Below are 20946 nucleotides of genomic sequence, written 5' to 3'. Positions count from 1 at the left end.
AACGCAGCATTCACACTGGAGAGAAGCCATTCTCCTGTGACCAATGTGGGAGGAGCTTCAGTAAATCAGGTGCCCTAAAAATACATCAACGCATTCACACTGGAGAGAAGCCATTCTCCTGTGATCAATGTGGGAGGAGCTTCAGTCAGTCAGGTGACCTAAAAACACATCAACGCATTCACACTGGAGAGAAGCCATTCTTCTGTGACCAATGTGGGAGCAGCTTCAGTCACTTAAGTCACCTAAAAACACATCAACGCATTCACACTGGAGAGAAGTCGTACTCCTGTGACCAATGTGAAAGCAGCTTCAGTCACTCAAATACCCTAAAAAGACATCAACTCATTCACACTGGAGAGAAGCCATTCTCCTGTGACCAATGTGGGAGGAGCTTCAGTCGGTCAAGTGCCCTAAAAATACATCAACACATTCACACTGGAGTGAAGCCATACTGGTGTGAACTATGTCCGAGAAGGTTCAGTCGCTCAAGTCACCTAACAAGACATCAGCGCATTCACACTGGAGAGAAGCCATTCTCCTGTGACCAATGTGAGGGCAGCTTCAGTCTCTCAAGTGACCTAGCAGCACATCAACAACACATTCACAGAAAGTGTTCGGGCTAGCCTCATGCATTCACACTGGAGAGAAGCCAGAATGCTGTGACGGGGTGTAAGACAAACTCCACTTAAAGGGACAGCTCACCATAAAATCTAAAATACATATTTTTCCTCTCACCTGTGGTGCTATTTATCCACCTAGATTGTTTTGTGTTAGTTGCCTGAGTTTTGGAGATATCAGCCCTAAAGATTTCTGCCTTCTCTCAAATACAATGGAACTGGATGGCACTCAGCTTGTGGTGGTCGAAGTGACAAAAACATACATTTGAAAAAACTCAACAGCAATGTCTCTTTCCAGAAATCATGACCCGGTTATTCAAGATAATCCACAAACCTTGTTGTGAGCAGTTTCATGTAGGAACTATTTTCTTTAGACCGAACTACACCTGCTAGCTGCTAGCTAGTTCCTACATGAGACTGCTCACAACTAGGTCTGTGTTATCTTGGGTAACCGGGTCATGTACTGTTCATGATTGATGTTATTAATTGCTCTGCACAAACAGATAAGAAGAGAGAGAAGATCAAAATAATAGTGAAATCAGCAGAGATACCTGGGAATCAAGGGTCTTGTATGTGATGAAATTGAGAAGACACTGAATGGAGGAAGGCATGGGTCACAATCATTGTCATCACAACCACTCTCATCATGTGGTGGGTAGCATCATGTTCTTAGCTAGACTGCAGTGGAATGCAAGAAGCGTTATTGCTAATGGGTACGAATTTAAAAAATGTGTTGCAGATTTACAAGATAAACCTAATGTAATATACAGGAGACGTGGCTGAGATCACAGTGGGATTTTGTAATACAGGATTATGTAGCTATTCAGAATGATAGGAAGACTGGGAATGGTGGTAGGGTGGCTACATTTGTGAGGAAGGGGACTAGATTTAAAGTAATTAACGTAGGGAAAGAATATGAGTCAATAGTGGTTAAGATATGGACAGAGAAAGATGAGGTTGTTATAGTGAATTATTATAATCATGTAAAAGATTGTGCCATGATACATTAGATTAGATTCAGGATCAAATGATCTGGTGTGGGGATTTTAATTCACACACTGCAATGTGGGGAGGTGAGACAACAGATGCAAATGGTTCAATTTAGGGATGGGGCCGATCCAATCCAATATCGGTATCGGGTGCCGATATTGGCACTAATTCATGGATCGGATCGGAATCTGATTTCTTTAATTTTTTTTCTTCTTTTTTGCAATTCCAGTGCGGGCGGCACTGTAATTTTCCCATGTATAATAGTATCCTTATTTGCCTTGTATATTTTCTTAATTTTGTCTGCTTTTTGCAAGCTATATTTTAAAAAAAAATCTTTAATTGGCCAAATCTTTGCCTATACTCTATATTCAAGAAAAATATTGGTATCAGCATAATATCGGTATCGGCAGATATCCAAATTCAGGTATCGGAATCGGATCGGAAGTGAAAAAAGTGAATCGGTGCATCCCTAGATCAATTCTAGAGGAATACATAGAGGATAAGAGATTAGTATGTCTGAATGATGCAGGAGGTACTAGATATAGCAGTGCTCAAAATAAGGAGAGTGCAATAGATCTAAATAGATCTGTTAAAGAAATCCACAGTGGGGAGTGATCATTATCCTATAAGAATTAAGGTTGGAGTAGAAGTGAATCAAGAAGAGGACATTATAATACAGAGATGGACATTTGATAAAGCTGATTGGGAGAAATTTCAGGAAATAAGTTGGGTTAAGGTTGAACCTTTAATTAGAGAGGAAATATTAGATGTGGATGAGTTTAATAAGAAGCTGGTGGCAGCCATTATAGAGTCAGCAAAGGAAACGATACCGATGAGTAAAGGGTGTAAAGATAGGAAAAGTGTACCGTGGTGGGATGAATACGGAATGTATTACTCTACGTATTTTCTGTATTTTTGCTTACTTAGACATTCTACTTATTTTTTTCTATCGCATTTACTACTGTTATTCTATGCTATGTTGTGTTCTTCTGCTTATTCTGCTTATTTGCTCAATATTGCATTTACTACTGTTTATTTTATGCTGTGTGTTCTGTAAGCGAGCTACTGTAATTTCCCCCCGGGGATCATTAAAGTCTTTCTCTTTCTGATTCTGATTCTGATTCTGATGAAGACTGTAGGCAAGCAGTTAAACATAGGGGGGGAATCTGAAATATATACAGAGGAAACTGCAGGCTGCAATTGAGATGGTGGAACAGTGGGCAAATAAGTGGGGGTTTAAATTATCAGTAGCAAAGACACAAGTAATATGTTTTTCTAAACGACCGAAAACAATATCCTTGAAACTATATGGGCACTTTAGAACAGGTTAGGATGATTAGATTCCTTGGAGTGTTATTTGATGAGAAGTTGACCTGGAAGCAGCACACTGACAAAGTAAAAGATAAATGTAAAAAGGTCAACAATCTATTAAGATGTTTGTCAGGACGAGACTGGGGAGCAACCAGAGCATCATTGTTTAATGTGTATCAGGCACTGATGAGTGTCTTTAGATTAAGGATGTATAGCGTATATGTCAGCAGCAATAAGCCACCTTAAAAAGCTGGACGTGCAGCAAACACAAGGACTTAGAGTATGTAGTGGAGGACTTAAGACATCCCCAGTAGCTGCAATTCAGGTGGAAATGGGGGAACAGCCATTGTGGATTTGAAGAATTAAACTTATGTTAGCTTATTGGATTAATTTGCAAGGTCATAACAGTTCTCATCCAACTAAGTTTATCCTACAGGATTGTTGGGAGCGTAACAAAAAAGATTTCATGAGTTTTGGATGGATAGGGAATATAATAGTGAAACGGTATGATCTAAAATAATATACAGTATAGTCCAACAGTTCCATCTTCAATTGTCCCACCCTGGGTATTTGTAAATCCATTAGTAGATTTAAGTATACAGCAACAATTGAGAGAGAAATCTAAGCATGCACACCCTGGAATATAGCACAAAGTTACATTGATCATCACTTTATAGACAAGTTGATGTTATTTACAGATGGTTCAAAAGACCCTGAAACTGGACGGACAGGAGAGACAGTCTTTATCCCACAGTATAAGGTAGAGATTAAGAAAAGGACTACAGATCATTTGTCAGTATACACAGTGGAGCTCATAGCTATTTTAACAGCTTTGCAATGGTTGGTAGACGATAGGAAAAACAATGCAGTAATTGCCTCTGACAGCTGGGCAGCGCTTGTGAGTATTAGTTCTTTCAAGTCATGTAGACAATATATTGTTTTTATGATTCATCGTCTTATATATGAACTGTATAAAAGGGATATGACTGTTGGGTTTGTTTGGGTTCCTGCCCATGTAGGGGTAGAGGGAAATGAGGATGTGGACATATTAGCAAAGCAATCACTTAAGTTAATAGATATGGATGTTCCAATAAGTAAAGCGGAGGTGTAAGTCAATTATTAAAATATATATGCAGAAAGTATGGCAAGAGCACTGGGATGTAAATGAAACAGGTAGGCATCTGTATCATATTCAGAAGAAGGTTGGAGTATGAAGTAGGCTGGGCAGGAAGAGACAGTCATGACTCGTCTCAGAATAGGACACACTGGATTGCATAGTACACTTAATAAAATAGGAAAACACCCAACTGGCAAGTGTGCAAGTTGTAACCATCAGGAAACTGTTCAACATGTGTTGCTGCTGGAATGTGAGAGTTATGAAGAGGAGAGGAAGGTACTGAAATCAGCTTTACAGAAAGCTAAGCTAAACTTCACTGTAGGGACAGTACTAGGAAAAGCAGTAGGATGACTATACAATCAGTTAATAAAGTATTTGAAAGAAACTGGGTTAGTCGATAGGATTTAGATACCTTTTTTCTTTTAATATTTTCTGTCAATATCTAACGTTCCACACTCCAGTCCGGTAGGTGGCGGTAATGCACGTTTAAGCTGGTTGCCAACCGCCAATCAAATCCATAGAAGTAGAAGAAGAAGGAGGAAGTGATCGGGACGGGAGAGCGAGAAAAAGAAGAAAACGAGATGCTGGTGAATTGCTAGTAGCAGATATTTAAGAAACTTTTAGAACACGTTTTTCCTCCTACAGTCTTATAGTTGACCAGTTTAGTGAGCTACTAATCGGGAGTGTAAAGTTTAAACTGTAAGTGAGACTGGCGGATATATAGTAGACTTCGGCTAGAAGTTACTGAGAGTTATTCTCCAGTCAATGCACTGTTAGCAAGCTAGTTGGCTAAGCTAGCTAAAGATGTCTATCAGCGTGGAGCGCTCTGTTAACCCAGCAGACATACGCCGCTGCTACGCCTGCCTACAGAGGATCATCACGGACAGTCGGACACACCAGATAGCGGTTTGAGCCACCTGTGGATGCTCAAACTTCCTCTGGCAACGTTGGATTTCGTGCTGACCAAGCAGCTTCGCCGAGAAGAGCCTGGTGACGCGAGGTTACCAAGCAGCTACCAGAAGCAACGCCTCTAACCTCTTCTGACTCTTCTGATCTCTAATGACTTCTTCACAAGAGGTGAGAACATTAGAATCTGTTGGTCAATTTAATCTGTTAGCTCGTCTATTTATAGGATGTTGTGCTGTATGTCACAATGATTACTAAGTATTCTCTCTCCCTCGCTAACTTTGCTAACATTAGCCTGTTTGGCGTGGTTCTTCCTACATTTATGATGAGATATTTCACAATGCAAAGCTGCTGCTGTTGTCCAGGTCTGGATCAAATAAAATAACATGCCATTTATTTTATGATTTTCTGACATGTTACAGACAGTGTTGGGCAAGTTACATTCATACCTGAGTAGTACAGTACAGGACAGGTCATACACAGGCTGTAGGCCTAGTCTATTTCAACACACAGGCTGTAGGCCTAGTCTATTTCAACAACACACAGGCTGTAGGCCTAGTCTATTTCAACACACAGGCTGTAGGCCTAGTCTATTTCAACACACCGGCTGTAGGCCTAGTCTATTTCAACACACAGGCTGTAGGCCTAGTCTATTTCAACACACAGGCTGTAGGCCTAGTCTATTTCAACACACAGGCTGTAGGCCTAGTCTATTTCAACACACAGGCTGTAGGCCTAGTCTATTTCAACACACAGGCTGTAGGCCTAGTCTATTTCAACACAGTAGGCCTAGTCTATTTCAACACAGGAAACAAGGCTGGCTTCCTCTCCCTGACTCGTTCATCCATCAATGTGGACACAAATCAATTTATACTTCCTACTTATAATTTCAGAAGGAAATATTGTACTTTCTACTCCACTACACTGATTTCACAGCTTTGTTATGATCATCATTGTGTTCCCTGTCTTACCAACCTGTTTACCAAACTGTTACCTGTTTGATTATGTCACAGCTGATTGGCAGGAAGAGATCTGGTGGAGGAAGAGAGCAAGAGACAAAGATGACTTCTTCACAAGAGGTGAGAACATTGGAATTAGGGATGGGCATTTTAAGCTATTTAAATACTCGAGTACTCTCCTTCTATTATGAACGAGTGCTCGAGCACTCGCGCGCGGGGGGGGGGGTCTGTGTGATTACTATGCTAATGTCTGAGCAGGGGTTATCTGCTGGCTGTTAACTCATTGCGTTTGCATTTTTGCATGGAAAAAGCACTACCTGGAGCATTTTTTGTCAGGAGAGGAACTGACTGATATTGGGTGACGCTAAGCTAACATCTAAAGCCTACCTCAGACAGTAGCCTATCTCCGATGGTTGGATGGATGGCATTAGCGCTTTGGAGCAGACATGTTGTGAAACAAGCGAAGGCATTTCCATGTCCATTGTCCAAAAATGTCAGGTTATTGTCCAGTATCATCCATTTTACTTTATGATCACTGTTACATTAACGTAAATCCACGGATTACAAGGTCCGGTGTTCTGCCAAAAAGTGAAAACTGACCAGTGTGATTAACGTTACAGCTGCAGCTGAATAGTGATCACCATGAAGCGATTGTCTCCCAAAAAGTGATTCTTTCTCCACATTTCTTGTGACTAACGTTATGGGAAACGACAGTGTAGTCAGTAAACTAGTGCAATGTTTTGAATGAGTTTTATCGGGCGTGCGCTATGAAGAAGCGTGCGTATCATTCGGGAGAATATTTCCAGCCACCATTTTCGGGATGAGCTGGAAAACTTCCGGTTAAAACTTTCAAAATAATGTTACGTAAACAAAAGTAAATAGCTTATTGATGCACGTTGGAGGAGAAAAAGTATTTCAACGAATGAAGCAGCAAACCTTGTATCAAAATACTCGTGATGTTATATGGCGTGAAACTGTGGCTGTAACACATTACTCAAAATAAATAAGGTTACGTTACAATAAGCGTTTTATTTTGAAAGCAACAAAGCGGATGACGTACTTGTACATTCTGGCTGACTTGACGCCTGTGCAGTTCATGCTGCCAGATCCACATGACGATGCGTGCGTAGATCTTAGACCATTTTTAAAGGGGTGGGGAGTGGGGCGAGTACCCGAACAGCAGAAACGTTACTCGAATACTGACGTTATGAACGAGTGCTCGAGTACCCGAGTACTCGCACCCATCCCTAATTGGAATCTGTTGGTAAATTTAATCTGTTAGCTCGCTGTTAGCACGATGTTGTACTGTATGTCACAATGATTACTAAGTATTCTCTCTCCCTCGCTAACTTTGCTAACATTAGCCTGTTAGCTTGGTTCTTCCTACGATGAGATATTTCACAATGCAAAGCTGCTGGTGTTGTCCAGGTCTGGATGAAATAAAATAACGTGTCATTTATTTTATGATGTGCAATTTTCTGATATGTTACACACAGTGTTGGGCAAGTTACATTCAAAATGTACCTACTAGTTATTTTCTTTTGAAAGTAATAAGTTACTTTACAATATTATTGTCTGTGTAGAGTAACTTGTTACTTATCACACTACTTTTGCGTTGCTTTCACCAAAATAGCCGCAGAACGACACCACCGTCCCGATTCCCGAAAAAGATTTTCAACCGCCCTTAAGTCAGTGTAAACCATCCACAGTTCTAAATGTTATCCTTTTACTTTGTTATTGTCATCTATAGTGGTTATTTGCATAAAAAAACACAATTTGATTAGGAAATGATTATATATTTAAGGACATATTTAAATAAATATTATTTATTTAAATATGTGCTTTGATCAAAATAAAAAATTAAGTCTTGGGCCAAGACTCACTTAATTTGGCATTAGTAGTTTTAATTATTATAAGCTGCTTAGAACTATAGTGTAGGAAGTTACAGTAAACAGGGCATAATTCCCGCTAATATTTTTGTGTGAAGTCATAACGTTATAATTGACCTTCAACCAATACTTGACTTTACTGAGTAGATGAATGCATCATAATGTAACTCAATGCACCCTAACGAGGAGCTGACAGCAGCTCAGTTTCAAGTTGTTACTCACATTACTTGACATAGTACAGTAACTGGTATAATTTCCTAATGGCTAAAAGTAATATATTACCTGTAATGTGTTACTTTTGTAATGTGTCTCCCCCAACACTGGTTACACAGTACATACAACAAGATATGTTTATCTGTTAGCATATGCTTTCATATCATAAAATACTTTGTCAGAGATAGTAATGACTTATATCCTTTATATCTTCCTCCATGAAACAGAGAGACACCAACAGACCAAAACGCCACCGCTCTCTGCAGTGTGGGACATCTTTCAGTCAGTCAGGTGACCTAAAAACACATCAACGCATTCACACTGGAGAGAAGCCATTCTCCTGTGACCAATGTGGGAGCAGCTTCAGTCTCTCAAGTAACCTAAAAACACATCAACGCATTCACACTGGAGAGAAGCCATTCTCCTGTGACCAATGTGGGAGGAGCTTCAGTCACTCAAGTGCCCTAAAAACACATCAACGCATTCACACTGGAGAGAAGCCATTCTCGTGTGACCAATGTGGGAGCAGCTTCAGTCAGTCAGGTGACCTAAAAACACATCAACGCATTCACACTGGAGAGAAGCCATTCTCCTGTGACCAATGTGGGAGGAGCTTCAGTCTCTCAAGTAACCTCAAAAGACATCAACACATTCACACTGGAGAGAAGCCATTCTCCTGTGACCAATGTGGGAGGAGCTTCAGTCACTCAAGTCACCTAAAAAGACATCAACGCATTCACACTGGAGAGAAGCCGTACTCCTGTGACCAATGTGGGAGGAGCTTCAGTCTCTCAAGTCACCTAAAAAGACATCAACGCATTCACACTGGAGAGAAGCCGTACTCCTGTGACCAATGTGGGAGGAGCTTCAGTCAGTCAAGTGCCCTAAAAACACATCAACGCATTCACACTGGAGAGAAGCCATTCTCCTGTGACCAATGTGGGAGGAGCTTCAGTCAGTCAAGTGCCCTAAAAACACATCAACACATTCACACTGGAGAGAAGCCATACTGGTGTGAACTATGTCCGAGAATGTTCAGTCACTCAAGTCAACTAACATCACATCAACGCATTCACATTGGAGAGAAGCCATTCTCCTGTGACCAATGTGAGGGCAGCTTCAGTCTCTCAAGTGACCTAGCAGTACATCAACAACACATTCACAGAAAGTGTTCAGGCTAGCCTCATGCATTCACACTGGAGAGAAGCCATAATGCTGTGACGGGGTGTAAGACAAACTCCACTTAAAGGGACAGCTCACCCTAAAATCTAAAATACATATTTTTCCTCTCACCTGTGGTGCTATTTATCCACCTAGATTGTTTTGTGTTAGTTGCCTGAGTTTTGGAGATATCAGCCCTAAAGATTTCTGCCTTCTCTCAAATACAATGGAACTGGATGGCACTCAGCTTGTGGTGGTCGAAGTGACAAAAACATACATTTGAAAAAACTCATCAGCAATGTCTCTTTCCAGAAATCATGACCCGGTTATTCAAGATAATGCACAAACCTTGTTGTGAGCAGTTTCATGTAGGAACTATTTTCTTTAGACCGAACTACACCCGCTAGCTGCTAGCTAGTTCCTACATGAGACTGCTCACAACTAGGTCTGTGTTATCTTGGGTAACCGGGTCATGTACTGTTCATGTTGATGTTATTAATTACTCTGCACAAACAGATAAGAGAGAGAGAAGATCAAAATAATAGTGAAATCAGCAGAGATACCTGGGAATCAAGGGTCTTGTATGTGATGAAATTGAGAAGACACTGAATGGAGGAAGGCATAGGTCACAATCATTGTCATCACAACCACTCTCATCATGTGGTGGGTAGCATCATGTTCTTAGCTAGACTGCAGTGGAATGCAAGAAGCGTTATTGCTAATGGCCAGGAATTTAAAAAATGTGTTGCAGATTTACAAGATAAACCTAATGTAATATACAGGAAACGTGGCTGAGATCACAGTGGGATTTTGTAATACAGGGTAATGTAGCTATTCAGAAGAATGATAGGAAGACTGGGAATGGTGGTAGGGTGGCTACATTTGTGAGGAAGGGGACTAGATTTAAAGTAATTAACGTAGGGAAAGAATATGAGTCAATAGTGGTTAAGATATGGACAGAGAAAGATGAGGTTGTTATAGTGAATTATTATAATCATGTAAAAGATTTGTGCCATGATACATTCGATTAGATTCAGGATCAAATGATCTGGTGTGGGGATTTTAATTCACACACTGCAATGTGGGGAGGTGAGACAACAGATGCACATGGTTCAATTTAGGGATGGGGCCGATCCGATCCAATATCGGTATCGGGTGCCGATATTGGCACTAATTCATGGATCGGATCGGAATCTGATTTCTTTAATTTTTTTTCTTCTTTCTTGCAATTCCAGTGCGGGCGGCACTGTAATTTTCCCATGTATAATAGTATCCTTATTTGCCTTGTATATTTTCTTAATTTTGTCTGCTTTTTGCAAGCTATATTTAAAAAAAAAATCTTTAATTGGCCAACTCTTTGCCTATACTGTATATTCAAGAAAAATATTGGTATCGGAATAATATCGGTATCGGCAGATATCCAAATTCAGGTATCGGAATCGGATCGGAAGTGAAAAAAGTGAATCGGTGCATCCCTAGATCAATTCTAGAGGAATATATAGAGGATAAGGGATTAGTATGTCTGAATGGTGCAGGAGGTACTAGATATAGCAGTGCTCAAAATAAGGAGAGTGCAATAGATCTAAATAGATCTGTTAAAGAAATCCACAGTGGGGAGTGATCATTATCCTATAAGAATTAAGGTTGGAGTAGAAGTGAATCAAGAAGAGGACATTATAATACAGAGATGGACATTTGATAAAGCTGATTGGGAGAAATTTCAGGAAATAAGTTGGGTTAAGGTTGAACCTTTAATTAGAGAGGAAATATTAGATGTGGATGAGTTTAATAAGAAGCTGGTGGCAGCCATTATAGAGTCAGCAAAGGAAACGATACCGATGAGTAAAGGGTGTAAAGATAGGAAAAGTGTACCGTGGTGGGATGAATACGGAATGTATACTTACTCTACGTATTTTCTGTATTTTTGCTTACTTAGACATTCTACTTATTTTTTTCTATCGCATTTACTACTGTTATTCTATGCTATGTTGTGTTCTTCTGCTTATTCTGCTTATTTGCTCAATATTGCATTTACTACTGTTTATTTTATGCTGTGTGTTCTGTAAGCGAGCTACTGTAATTTCCCCCCGGGGATCATTAAAGTCTTTCTGATTCTGATTCTGATTCTGATGAAGACTGTAGGCAAGCAGTTAAACATAGGGGGGGAATCTGAAATATATACAGAGGAAACTGCAGGCTGCAATTGAGATGGTGGAACAGTGGGCAAATAAGTGGGGGTTTAAATTATCAGTACCAAAGACACAAGTAATATGTTTTTCTAAACGACCGAAAACATTATCCTTGAAACTATATGGGCACTTTAGAACAGGTTAGGATGATTAGATTCCTTGGAGTGTTATTTGATGAGAAGTTGACCTGGAAGCAGCACACTGACAAAGTAAAAGATAAATGTAAAAAGGTCAACAATCTATTAAGATGTTTGTCAGGACGAGACTGGGGAGCAACCAGAGCATCATTGTTTAATGTGTATCAGGCACTGATGAGAGCGTCTTTAGATTAAGGATGTATAGCGTATATGTCAGCAGCAATAAGCCACCTTAAAAAGCTGGACGTGCAGCAAACACAAGGACTTAGAGTATGTAGTGGAGGACTTAAGACATCCCCAGTAGCTGCAATTCAGGTGGAAATGGGGGAACAGCCATTGTGGATTTGAAGAATTAAACTTATGTTAGCTTATTGGATTAATTTGCAAGGTCATAACAGTTCTCATCCAACTAAGTTTATCCTACAGGATTTTTGGGAGCGTAACAAAAAAGATTTCATGAGTTTTGGATGGATAGGGAATATAATAGTGAAACGGTATGATCTAAAATAATATACAGTATAGTCCAACAGTTCCATCTTCAATTGTCCCACCCTGGGTATTTGTAAATCCATTAGTAGATTTAAGTATACAGCAACAATTGAGAGAGAAATCTAAGCATGCACACCCTGGGAATATAGCACAAAGTTACATTGATCATCACTTTATAGACAAGTTGATGTTATTTACAGATGGTTCAAAAGACCCTGAAACTGGACGGACAGGAGAGACAGTCTTTATCCCACAGTATAAGGTAGAGAGTAAGAAAAGGACTACAGATCATTTGTCAGTATACACAGTGGAGCTCATAGCTATTTTAACAGCTTTGCAATGGTTGGTAGACAATAGGAAAAACAATGCAGTAATTGCCTCTGACAGCTGGGCAGCGCTTGTGAGTATTAGTTCTTTCAAGTCATGTAGACAAGATATTGTTTTTATGATTCATCGTCTTATATATGAACTGTATAAAAGGGATATGACTGTTGGGTTTGTTTGGGTTCCTGCCCATGTAGGGGTAGAGGGAAATGAGGATGTGGACATATTAGCAAAGCAATCACTTAAGTTAATAGATATGGATGTTCCAATAAGTAAAGCGGAGGTGTAAGTCAATTATTAAAATATATATGCAGAAAGTATGGCAAGAGCACTGGGATGTAAATGAAACAGGTAGGCATCTGTATCATATTCAGAAGAAGGTTGGAGTAGGAAGTAGGCTGGGCAGGCAGAGACAGTCATGACTCGTCTCAGAATAGGACACACTGGATTGCATAGAACACTTAATAAAATAGGAAAACACCCAACTGTCAAGTGTGCAAGTTGTAACCATCAGGAAACTGTTCAACATGTGTTGCTGCTGGAATGTGAGAGTTATGAGGAGGAGAGGAAGGTACTGAAATCAGCTTTACAGAAAGCTAAGCTAAACTTCACTGTAGGGACAGTACTAGGAAAAGCAGTAAGATGACTATAGTATAGTCATCTTACTGCTTTGTATAGTATATATTAGTATTATTAGTATATTATAGTATATATATATTGTATTGTATAGTCTATACAATCAGTTAATAAAGTATTTGAAAGAAACTGGGTTAGTCGATAGGATTTAGATACCTTTTTTCTTTTAATATTTTCTGTCAATATCTAACGTTCCACACTCCAGTCCGGTAGGTGGCGGTAATGCACGTTTAAGCTGGTTGCCAACCGCCAATCAAATCCATAGAAGAAGAAGAAGAAGAAGGAGGAAGTGATCGGGACAGGAGAGCGCGAGAAAAAGAAAACATGAGATGCTGGTGAATTGCTAGTAGCAGATATTTAAGAAACTTTTAGAACACGTTTTTCCTCCTACAGTCTTATAGTTTACCAGTTTAGTGAGCTACTTATCGGAAGTGTAAACTGTAAGTGAGACTGGCGGATATATAGTAGACTTCGGCTAGAAGTTACTGAGAGTTATTCTCCAGTCAATGCACTGTTAGCAAGCTAGTTGGCTAAGCTAGCTAAAGACGTCTATCAGCGTGGAGCGCTCTGTTAACCCAGCAGACATACGCCGCTGCTACGCCTGCCTACAGAGGATCATCACGGACAGTCGGACACACCAGATAGCGGTTTAAGCCACCTGTGGATACTCAAACTTCCTCTGGCAACGTTGGATTTCGTGCTGACCAAGCAGCTTCGCCGAGAAGAGCCTGGTGACGCGAGGTTACCAAGCAGCTACCAGAAGCAACGCCTCTAACCTCTTCTGACTCTTCTGATCTCTAATGACTTCTTCACAAGAGGTGAGAACATTAGAATCTGTTGGTAATTTAATCTGTTAGCTCGTCTATTTATAGGATGTCGTGCTGTATGTCACAATGATTGCTAAGTATTCTTCCTCCCTCGCTAACTTTGCTAACATTAGCCTGTTAGCTTGGTTCTTCCTACATTTATGATGAGATATTTCACAATGCAAAGCTGCTGCTGTTGTCCAGGTCTGGATCAAATAAAATAACATGCCATTTATTTTATGATGTGACATTTTCTGACATGTTACAGACAGTGTTGGGCAAGTTACATTCATACCTGAGTAGTACAGTACAGGTCATACACAGACTGTAGGCCTAGTCTATTTCAACACACAGGCTGTAGGCCTAGTCTATTTCAACACAGTAGGCCTAGTCTATTTCAACACACAGGCTGTAGGCCTAGTCTATTTCAACACACAGGCTGTAGGCCTAGTCTATTTCAACACAGTAGGCCTAGTCTATTTCAACACACAGGCTGTATGCCTAGTCTATTTCAACAACACACAGGCTGTATGCCTAGTCTATTTCAACACACAGGCTGTAGGCCTAGTCTATTTCAACACACAGGCTGTAGGCCTAGTCTATTTCAACACACAGGCTGTAGGCCTAGTCTATTTCAACACACAGGCTGTAGGCCTAGTCTATTTCAACACACAGGCTGTAGGCCTAGTCTATTTCAACACACAGGCTGTAGGCCTAGTCTATTTCAACACAGTAGGCCTAGTCTATTTCAACACAGGAAACAAGGCTGGCTTCCTCTCCCTGACTCGTTCATCCATCAATGTGGACACAAATCAATTTATACTTCCTACTTATAATTTCAGAAGGAAATATTGTACTTTCTACTCCACTACACTGATTTCACAGCTTTGTTATGATCATCATTGTGTTCCCTGTCTTACCAACCTGTTTACCAAACTGTTACCTGTTTGATTATGTCACAGCTGATTGGCAGGAAGAGATCTGGTGGAGGAAGAGAGCAAGAGAGAAAGATGACTTATTCACAAGAGGTGAGAACATTGGAATTAGGGATGGGCATTTTAAGCAATTTAAATACTCGAGTACTCTCCTTCTATTATGAACGAGTGCTCGAGCACTCGCGCGCGGGGGGGGGGTCTGTGTGATTACTATGCTAATGACTGAGCAGGGGTTATCTGCTGGCTGTTCACTCATTGCGTTTGCATTTTTACATGGAAAAAGCACTACCTGGAGAATTTTTTGTCAGGAGAGGAACTGACTGATATTGGGTGACGCTAAGCTAACATCTAAAGCCTACCTCAGACAGTAGCCTATCTCCGATGGTTGGATGGATGGCATTAGCGCTTTGGAGCAGACATGTTGTGAAACAAGCGAAGGCATTTCCATGTCCATTGTCCAGCAATGTCAGGTTATTGTCCAGTATCATCTATTTTACTTTATGATCACTGTTACATTAACGTAAATCCACGGATTACAAGGTCCGGTGTTCTGCCAAAAAGTGAAAACTGACCAGTGTGATTAACGTTACAGCTGCAGCTGAATAGTGATCACCATGAAGCGATTGTCTCCCAAAAAGTGATTCTTTCTCCACATTTCTTGTGACTAACGTTATGGGAAACGGCAGTGTAGTCAGTAAACTAGTGCAATGTTTTGAATGAGTTTTATCGGGCGTGCGCTATGAAGAAGCGTGCGTATCATTCGGGAGAATATTTCCAGCCACCATTTTCGGGATGAGCTGGAAAACTTCCGGTTAAAACTTTTAAAATAATGTTACTTAAACAAAAGTAAATAGCTTATTGATGCACGTTGGAGGAGAAAAAGTATTTCAACGAATGAAGCAGCAAACCTTGTATCAAAATACTCGTGATGTTATATGGCGTGAAACTGTGGCTGTAACGCATTACTCAAAATAAATAAGGTTTAATAAGCGTTTTATTTTGAAAGCAACAAAGCGGATGACGTACTTGTACATTCTGGCTGACTTGACGCCCGTGCAGTTCATGCTGCCAGATCCACATGACGATGCGTGCGTAGATCTTAGACCATTTTTAAAGGGGTGGGGAGTGGGGCGAGTACCCGAACAGCAGAAACGTTACTCGAATACTGACGTTATGAACGAGTGCTCGAGTACCAGAGTACTCGCACCCATCCCTAATTGGAATCTGTTGGTAAATTTAATCTGTTAGCTCGCTGTTAGCTCGATGTTGTGCTGTATGTCACAATGATTACTAAGTATTCTCTCTCCCTCGCTAACTTTGCTAACATTAGCCTGTTAGCTTGGTTCTTCCTACGATGAGATATTTCACAATGCAAAGCTGCTGGTGTTGTCCAGGTCTGGATGAAATAAAATAACGTGTTATTTATTTTATGATGTGCAATTTTCTGATATGTTACACACAGTGTTGGGCAAGTTACATTCAAAATGTACCTACTAGTTATTTTCTTTTGAAAGTAATAAGTTACTTTACAATATTATTGTCTGTGTAGAGTAAGTTGTTACTTATCACACTACTTTTGCGTTGCTTTCACCAAAATAACCGCAGAACGACACCACCGTCCCGAAAAAGATTTTCAACCGCCCTAAAGTCAGTGTAAACCATCCACAGTTCTAAATGTTATCCTTTTACTTTGTTATTGTCATCTATAGTGGTTATCTGCATAAAAAACACAATTTGATTAGGAAATGATTATATATTTAAGATGTGCTTTGATCAAAATAAAAAATTAAGTCTTGGGCCAAGACTTAATTAATTAAAACTACTAATGCCAAGACTCTTGGCATTAGTAGTTTTAATTATTATAAGCTGCTTAGAACTATAGTGTAGGAAGTTACAGTAAACAGGGCATAATTCCCTCTAATATTTTTGTGTGAAGTCATAACGTTATAATTGACCTTCAACCAATACTTGACTTTACTGAGTAGATGAATGCATCATAATGTAACTCAATGCACCCTAACGAGGAGCTGACAGCAGCTCAGTTTCAAGTTGTTACTCACATTACTTGACATAGTACAGTAACTGGTATAATTTCCTAATGGCTAAAAGTAATATATTACCTGTAATGTGTTACTTTTGTAATGTGTTTCCCCCAACACTGGTTACACAGTACATACAACAAGATATGTTTATCTGTTAGCATATGCTTTCATATCATAAAATACTTGGTCAGATATAGTAATGACTTATATCCTTTATATCTTCCTCCATGAAACAGAGAGACACCAACAGACCAAAACGCCACCGCTCTCTGCAGTGTGGGACATCTTTCAGTCAGTCAGGTGACCTAAAAACACATCAACGCATTCACACTGGAGAGAAGCCATTCTCCTGTGACCAATGTGGGAGGAGCTTCAGTCAGTCAAGTCACCTAAAAACACATCAACGCATTCACACTGGAGAGAAGCCATACTCCTGTGACCAATGTGGAAGCAGCTTCAGTCAGTCAAGTGACCTAAAAAAACATCAACGCATTCACACTGGAGAGAAGCCATTCTCCTGTGACCAATGTGGGAGGAGCTTCAGTCAGTCAAGTGCCCTAAAAATACATCAACGCATTCACACTGGAGAGAAGCCATTCTCCTGTGACCAATGTGGAAGCAGCTTCAGTCTGTTAACTAACCTAACAAGACATCAACGCATTCACACTGGAGAGAAGTCGTACTCCTGTGACCAATGTGGGAGGAGCTTCAGTCGCTCAAGTACCCTAAAAACACATCAACGCATTCACACTGGAGAGAAGCCATTCTCCTGTGACCAATGTGGAAGCAGCTTCAGTCACTCAAGTCACCTAAAAAGACATCAACGCATTCACACTGGAGAGAAGCCATACTGGTGTGACCAATGTGGGAGGAGCTTCAGTCAGTTAAGTGACCTTAAAAGACATCAACGCATTCACACTGGAGAGAAGCCATACTGGTGTGAACTATGTCCGAGAAGGTTCAGTGAGTCAAGTCAACTAACAAAACATCAACACATTCACACTGGAGAGAAGCCATTCTCCTGTGACCAATGTGAGGGCAGCTTCAGTCGCTCAAGTGACCTAGCAGAACATCAACAACACATTCACAGAAAGTGTTCGGGCTAGCCTCACGCATTCACACTGGAGAGAAGCCATACTGGTGTGAACTATGTCCGAGAAGGTTCAGTCTCTCAGGTCAACTAAAAAGACATCAACGCATTCACACTGGAGAGAAGCCATTCTCCTGTGACCAATGTGGAAGCAGCTTCAGTTGGTCAGGTGACCTAAAAACTCAACGCATTCACACTGGAGAGAAGCCGTACTGGTGTGACGGGGTGTACGTTTTCCTCTCACCTGTGGTGCTATTTATCCACCTAGATCGTTTTGTGTTAGTTGCCTGAGTTTTGGAGATATCAGCCCTAAAGATTTCTGCCTTCTCTCAAATACAATGGAACTGGATGGCACTCGGCTTGTGGTGGTCAAGTGACAAAAACATACATTTGAAAAACTCAACAGCAATATGTCTCTTTCCAGAAATCATGACCAGGTTTCGCTGTCCCTACTAGTGCGTAAATATCGTTGTTGCTCTACTGTTTTAATGGACCGTTTTTCTCATATAAAGTGTTTAGGGATGCACCGATATGAAAATTTTGGCCGATACCGATAACGGATATTGACATTGGCTGAGTTTCCCAACAAAGAAGCTTCTTAAGAGTTAAGAAGCTTCTTAAGGAGTTAAGAAGCTTCTTAAGGGCCTGTGTCCACCTGGCGTCTTTTCCTCAGGTCCAGCGTCTATTTTCAATTGTTTCCAATGGGAGGAGAGCGTATGCGAGCGCACACGGACGTGTAGAGAAAGTGCAGAGCGCCCAGCGTCTTTTTTCGGCGTTTTTGTGCGCCGACTCCCAGCGCTTCCAGCTGAAAATATTTTAACTTTTCAGAAAGACGCTGGTGTCGGCTGCTCCTTTTCTGGTAACTAATCATATGGAAAAACTATCGCAACAGAGACAGAACGGCTCAATTGTGGGAGCAGATCGGCTAGACACTTAATATTTCTGGTGAGTGTTGTGCTTACTGCTTTTAATAGCGTAGCCTACCTGTGTTGTTAGCTTGCTAGCTGTCAGCTATCAAGCTGAACTAACGTTACTTGCAGACTGCTTCCTTGTATATTGTGCGCTGGGATCAGCGTTCCCCAGCGCACTCCCAGCTTTTAACGTCGGAAAAAGAAGCTAGGTGGACACAGGCCCTAAGGAGTTAAGAAGGCTCCAAAGAAGTGTTTCCCAAACGCCTTCTTAACAGAAGAGAAAAATAAAAAAAATAGAAGGCTCTTAAGAAGCATCTTAACTGGAGCGGCTCACTTGATGGCACTCTGAGCCCAGCAGTGGGCCACGACTCAGTGGTTGAGAAACACTGTTAACACGTTCAGTGCCAGCGACGCCATATGGCGTCATTAGAAATTTACCGTACAGTGCCAGCGACGCCAAATGGCGTCATAACTCCAAATTGTTTTTTTGACGGGGGGGTGTCGATCTAAGCTTCTTACGTCGCCTCTAACAATATTGTAGCTATTGGAGGTCGATAACCTATTTTACAAACCCATTAGGTGGCGACAGCACTCTCCTGATCAGAGAAAAAGGAGCCAAACACACAGAAATAGTCACTGGGCAAAATGAGGAAATCGCATCGCATCCGTCCGTATGCATCGACGTGCCTCCATAAACGAGCACAACGCCAGCTGTGCCCCCAGCAGCAGCATCCGCTGTCACAACTGAGCACTTCCATGTACGCTGCAACAGCACATTCACATAATCAGCATTATTATTCCGAACTGGAAGCATGCCAGCCCGTGACAAACACACGCGGAACCAAAAAGCTGAATGTCGCGCACCATTCACTGTGTGTGCGCAGCAAACTCAGCAGAGACTGAGAGCCACCAGACACATAAGACACACCCAGGAGGCGTGTGCAGTTGAGGGGGGGGGGGGGGGGGGGAGCACGGAGAGCAGCAGAGCAGCATACACTTCACCCAGACAGACCCAGACATCAGAAAATTAGCTTCAGAGTCAGAGATGTGCTTGAAATGTTTAATTTCACAAAAGGCTCGTTATCTCAGCTCGTAGAAAAAAAGGTATGTTTTTCGTTCAATCAAGCTATCTTCTCCGGCTCATAACTAAAGAACGGAAAATGGGATCAATAAACTTTTTTTTGCAGGTGATAGAAGAGAGTCTCATCGTTATTTGTGCGTGTTCAGTGTTTACATAGTAATTATTAAAAAAATTATATGACTGTTTTAAAATGCATTGCGGCCTATGTGGCACAGCAAGCAACCTTTTGCCCAAGGGCCGTGGCACTGAAAGTGTTAACACCTAATCATGGTCATGTTAAACTTTATTAAACATTATTTATTTCAGACATGGACTGCAGTTCAAATTGCTTTATATACACAGCATACAACAAAACAGAGAAACACTACAGAATTTAAGCGACCTTGGGTTCTGTGAAAGGTGCTATATAAATCCACAACATTATAAAAGGAATCCATTCTGATTAGAGGAATATAGCCTACGGTAAAACATTTAAAACACAAGTAACCATACATACAGGGGAGATTTTCAAGTGTTCCTCAATTTTAAACACTAAAGGGTGCATGAAAGAAAGGAAAAAGGGAAAAACACAAGAGGAACAGTGGACACAAGTATCTCCTTTTGCCTGACGCGGCTGGATCTGCCAGTGTTTTGTCATTAAGAAGGTGTTAAGAAGGCCCCAGACCCTTCTTACAAAACCTTCTTAACGAAAGATCATCTTAGCGCTAAGAAGCTTTTGGGAAACGCAGCCTTCTTAACGGAGGATAATTGGAAGATAATTTTAGGCTAAGAAGCAATCGGGAAACGCGTTGGCTTCGTTGGCTTCTTACGGAAGCCTTAAGAAGGGTCAAAGAAGCTTCTTAGCGCTAAGAAGCTTTTGGGAAACGCATGCCTTCGTAAAGAAGCAATTGGGAAACGCGTTTGCTTCTTAACACATTGAGTGCCAGCGACGCCATATGGCGTCATTAGAAATTTACCGTAGGCTGCCAGCGACGCCAAATGGCGTCAGTAACTCGAAATTGTTTTTTTGACGGGGGGGTGTCGATCTATGCCTCTTACATCGCCTCTTACAATATGATAGCTATTGAATGTGTCTAACCTATTTTACAGAACCCTTAGGTGGCGACAGCGCACTCCAGATGAGAGAAAGTGGAGTAAAACCAT

General features: G+C 40.9%; 2 protein-coding genes across 2 annotated transcripts in view; one reads left to right on the top strand and one right to left on the bottom strand.

The window, feature by feature from the left end:
• LOC310795128 (uncharacterized protein) overlaps positions 1 to 5069 on the top strand; it is a gene marked incomplete at both ends in the record, with an annotated part of 148951 nt that extends 143882 nt beyond the window's left edge. Inside the window, one exon of the mRNA XM_083657168.1 lies at positions 4877 to 5069. Within this exon, the coding sequence (XP_083513294.1) occupies positions 4877 to 5069 (193 nt within the window). The remainder of the gene's footprint in view (positions 1 to 4876) is intronic.
• The window catches only part of gdap1l1 (ganglioside induced differentiation associated protein 1-like 1), a gene marked incomplete at its 3' end in the record, with an annotated part of 366738 nt that overhangs the window by 256062 nt on the left and 89730 nt on the right, over positions 1 to 20946 (bottom strand). The window lies entirely within an intron of this gene.

The sequence above is a fragment of the Poromitra crassiceps genome (genome assembly GCF_964638095.1).
Source record: "Poromitra crassiceps genome assembly, chromosome: 20".
NCBI classification, from domain to species: Eukaryota; Metazoa; Chordata; class Actinopteri; order Beryciformes; family Melamphaidae; genus Poromitra; species Poromitra crassiceps.
This window is presented reverse-complemented; position numbering and strand designations above follow the sequence as displayed.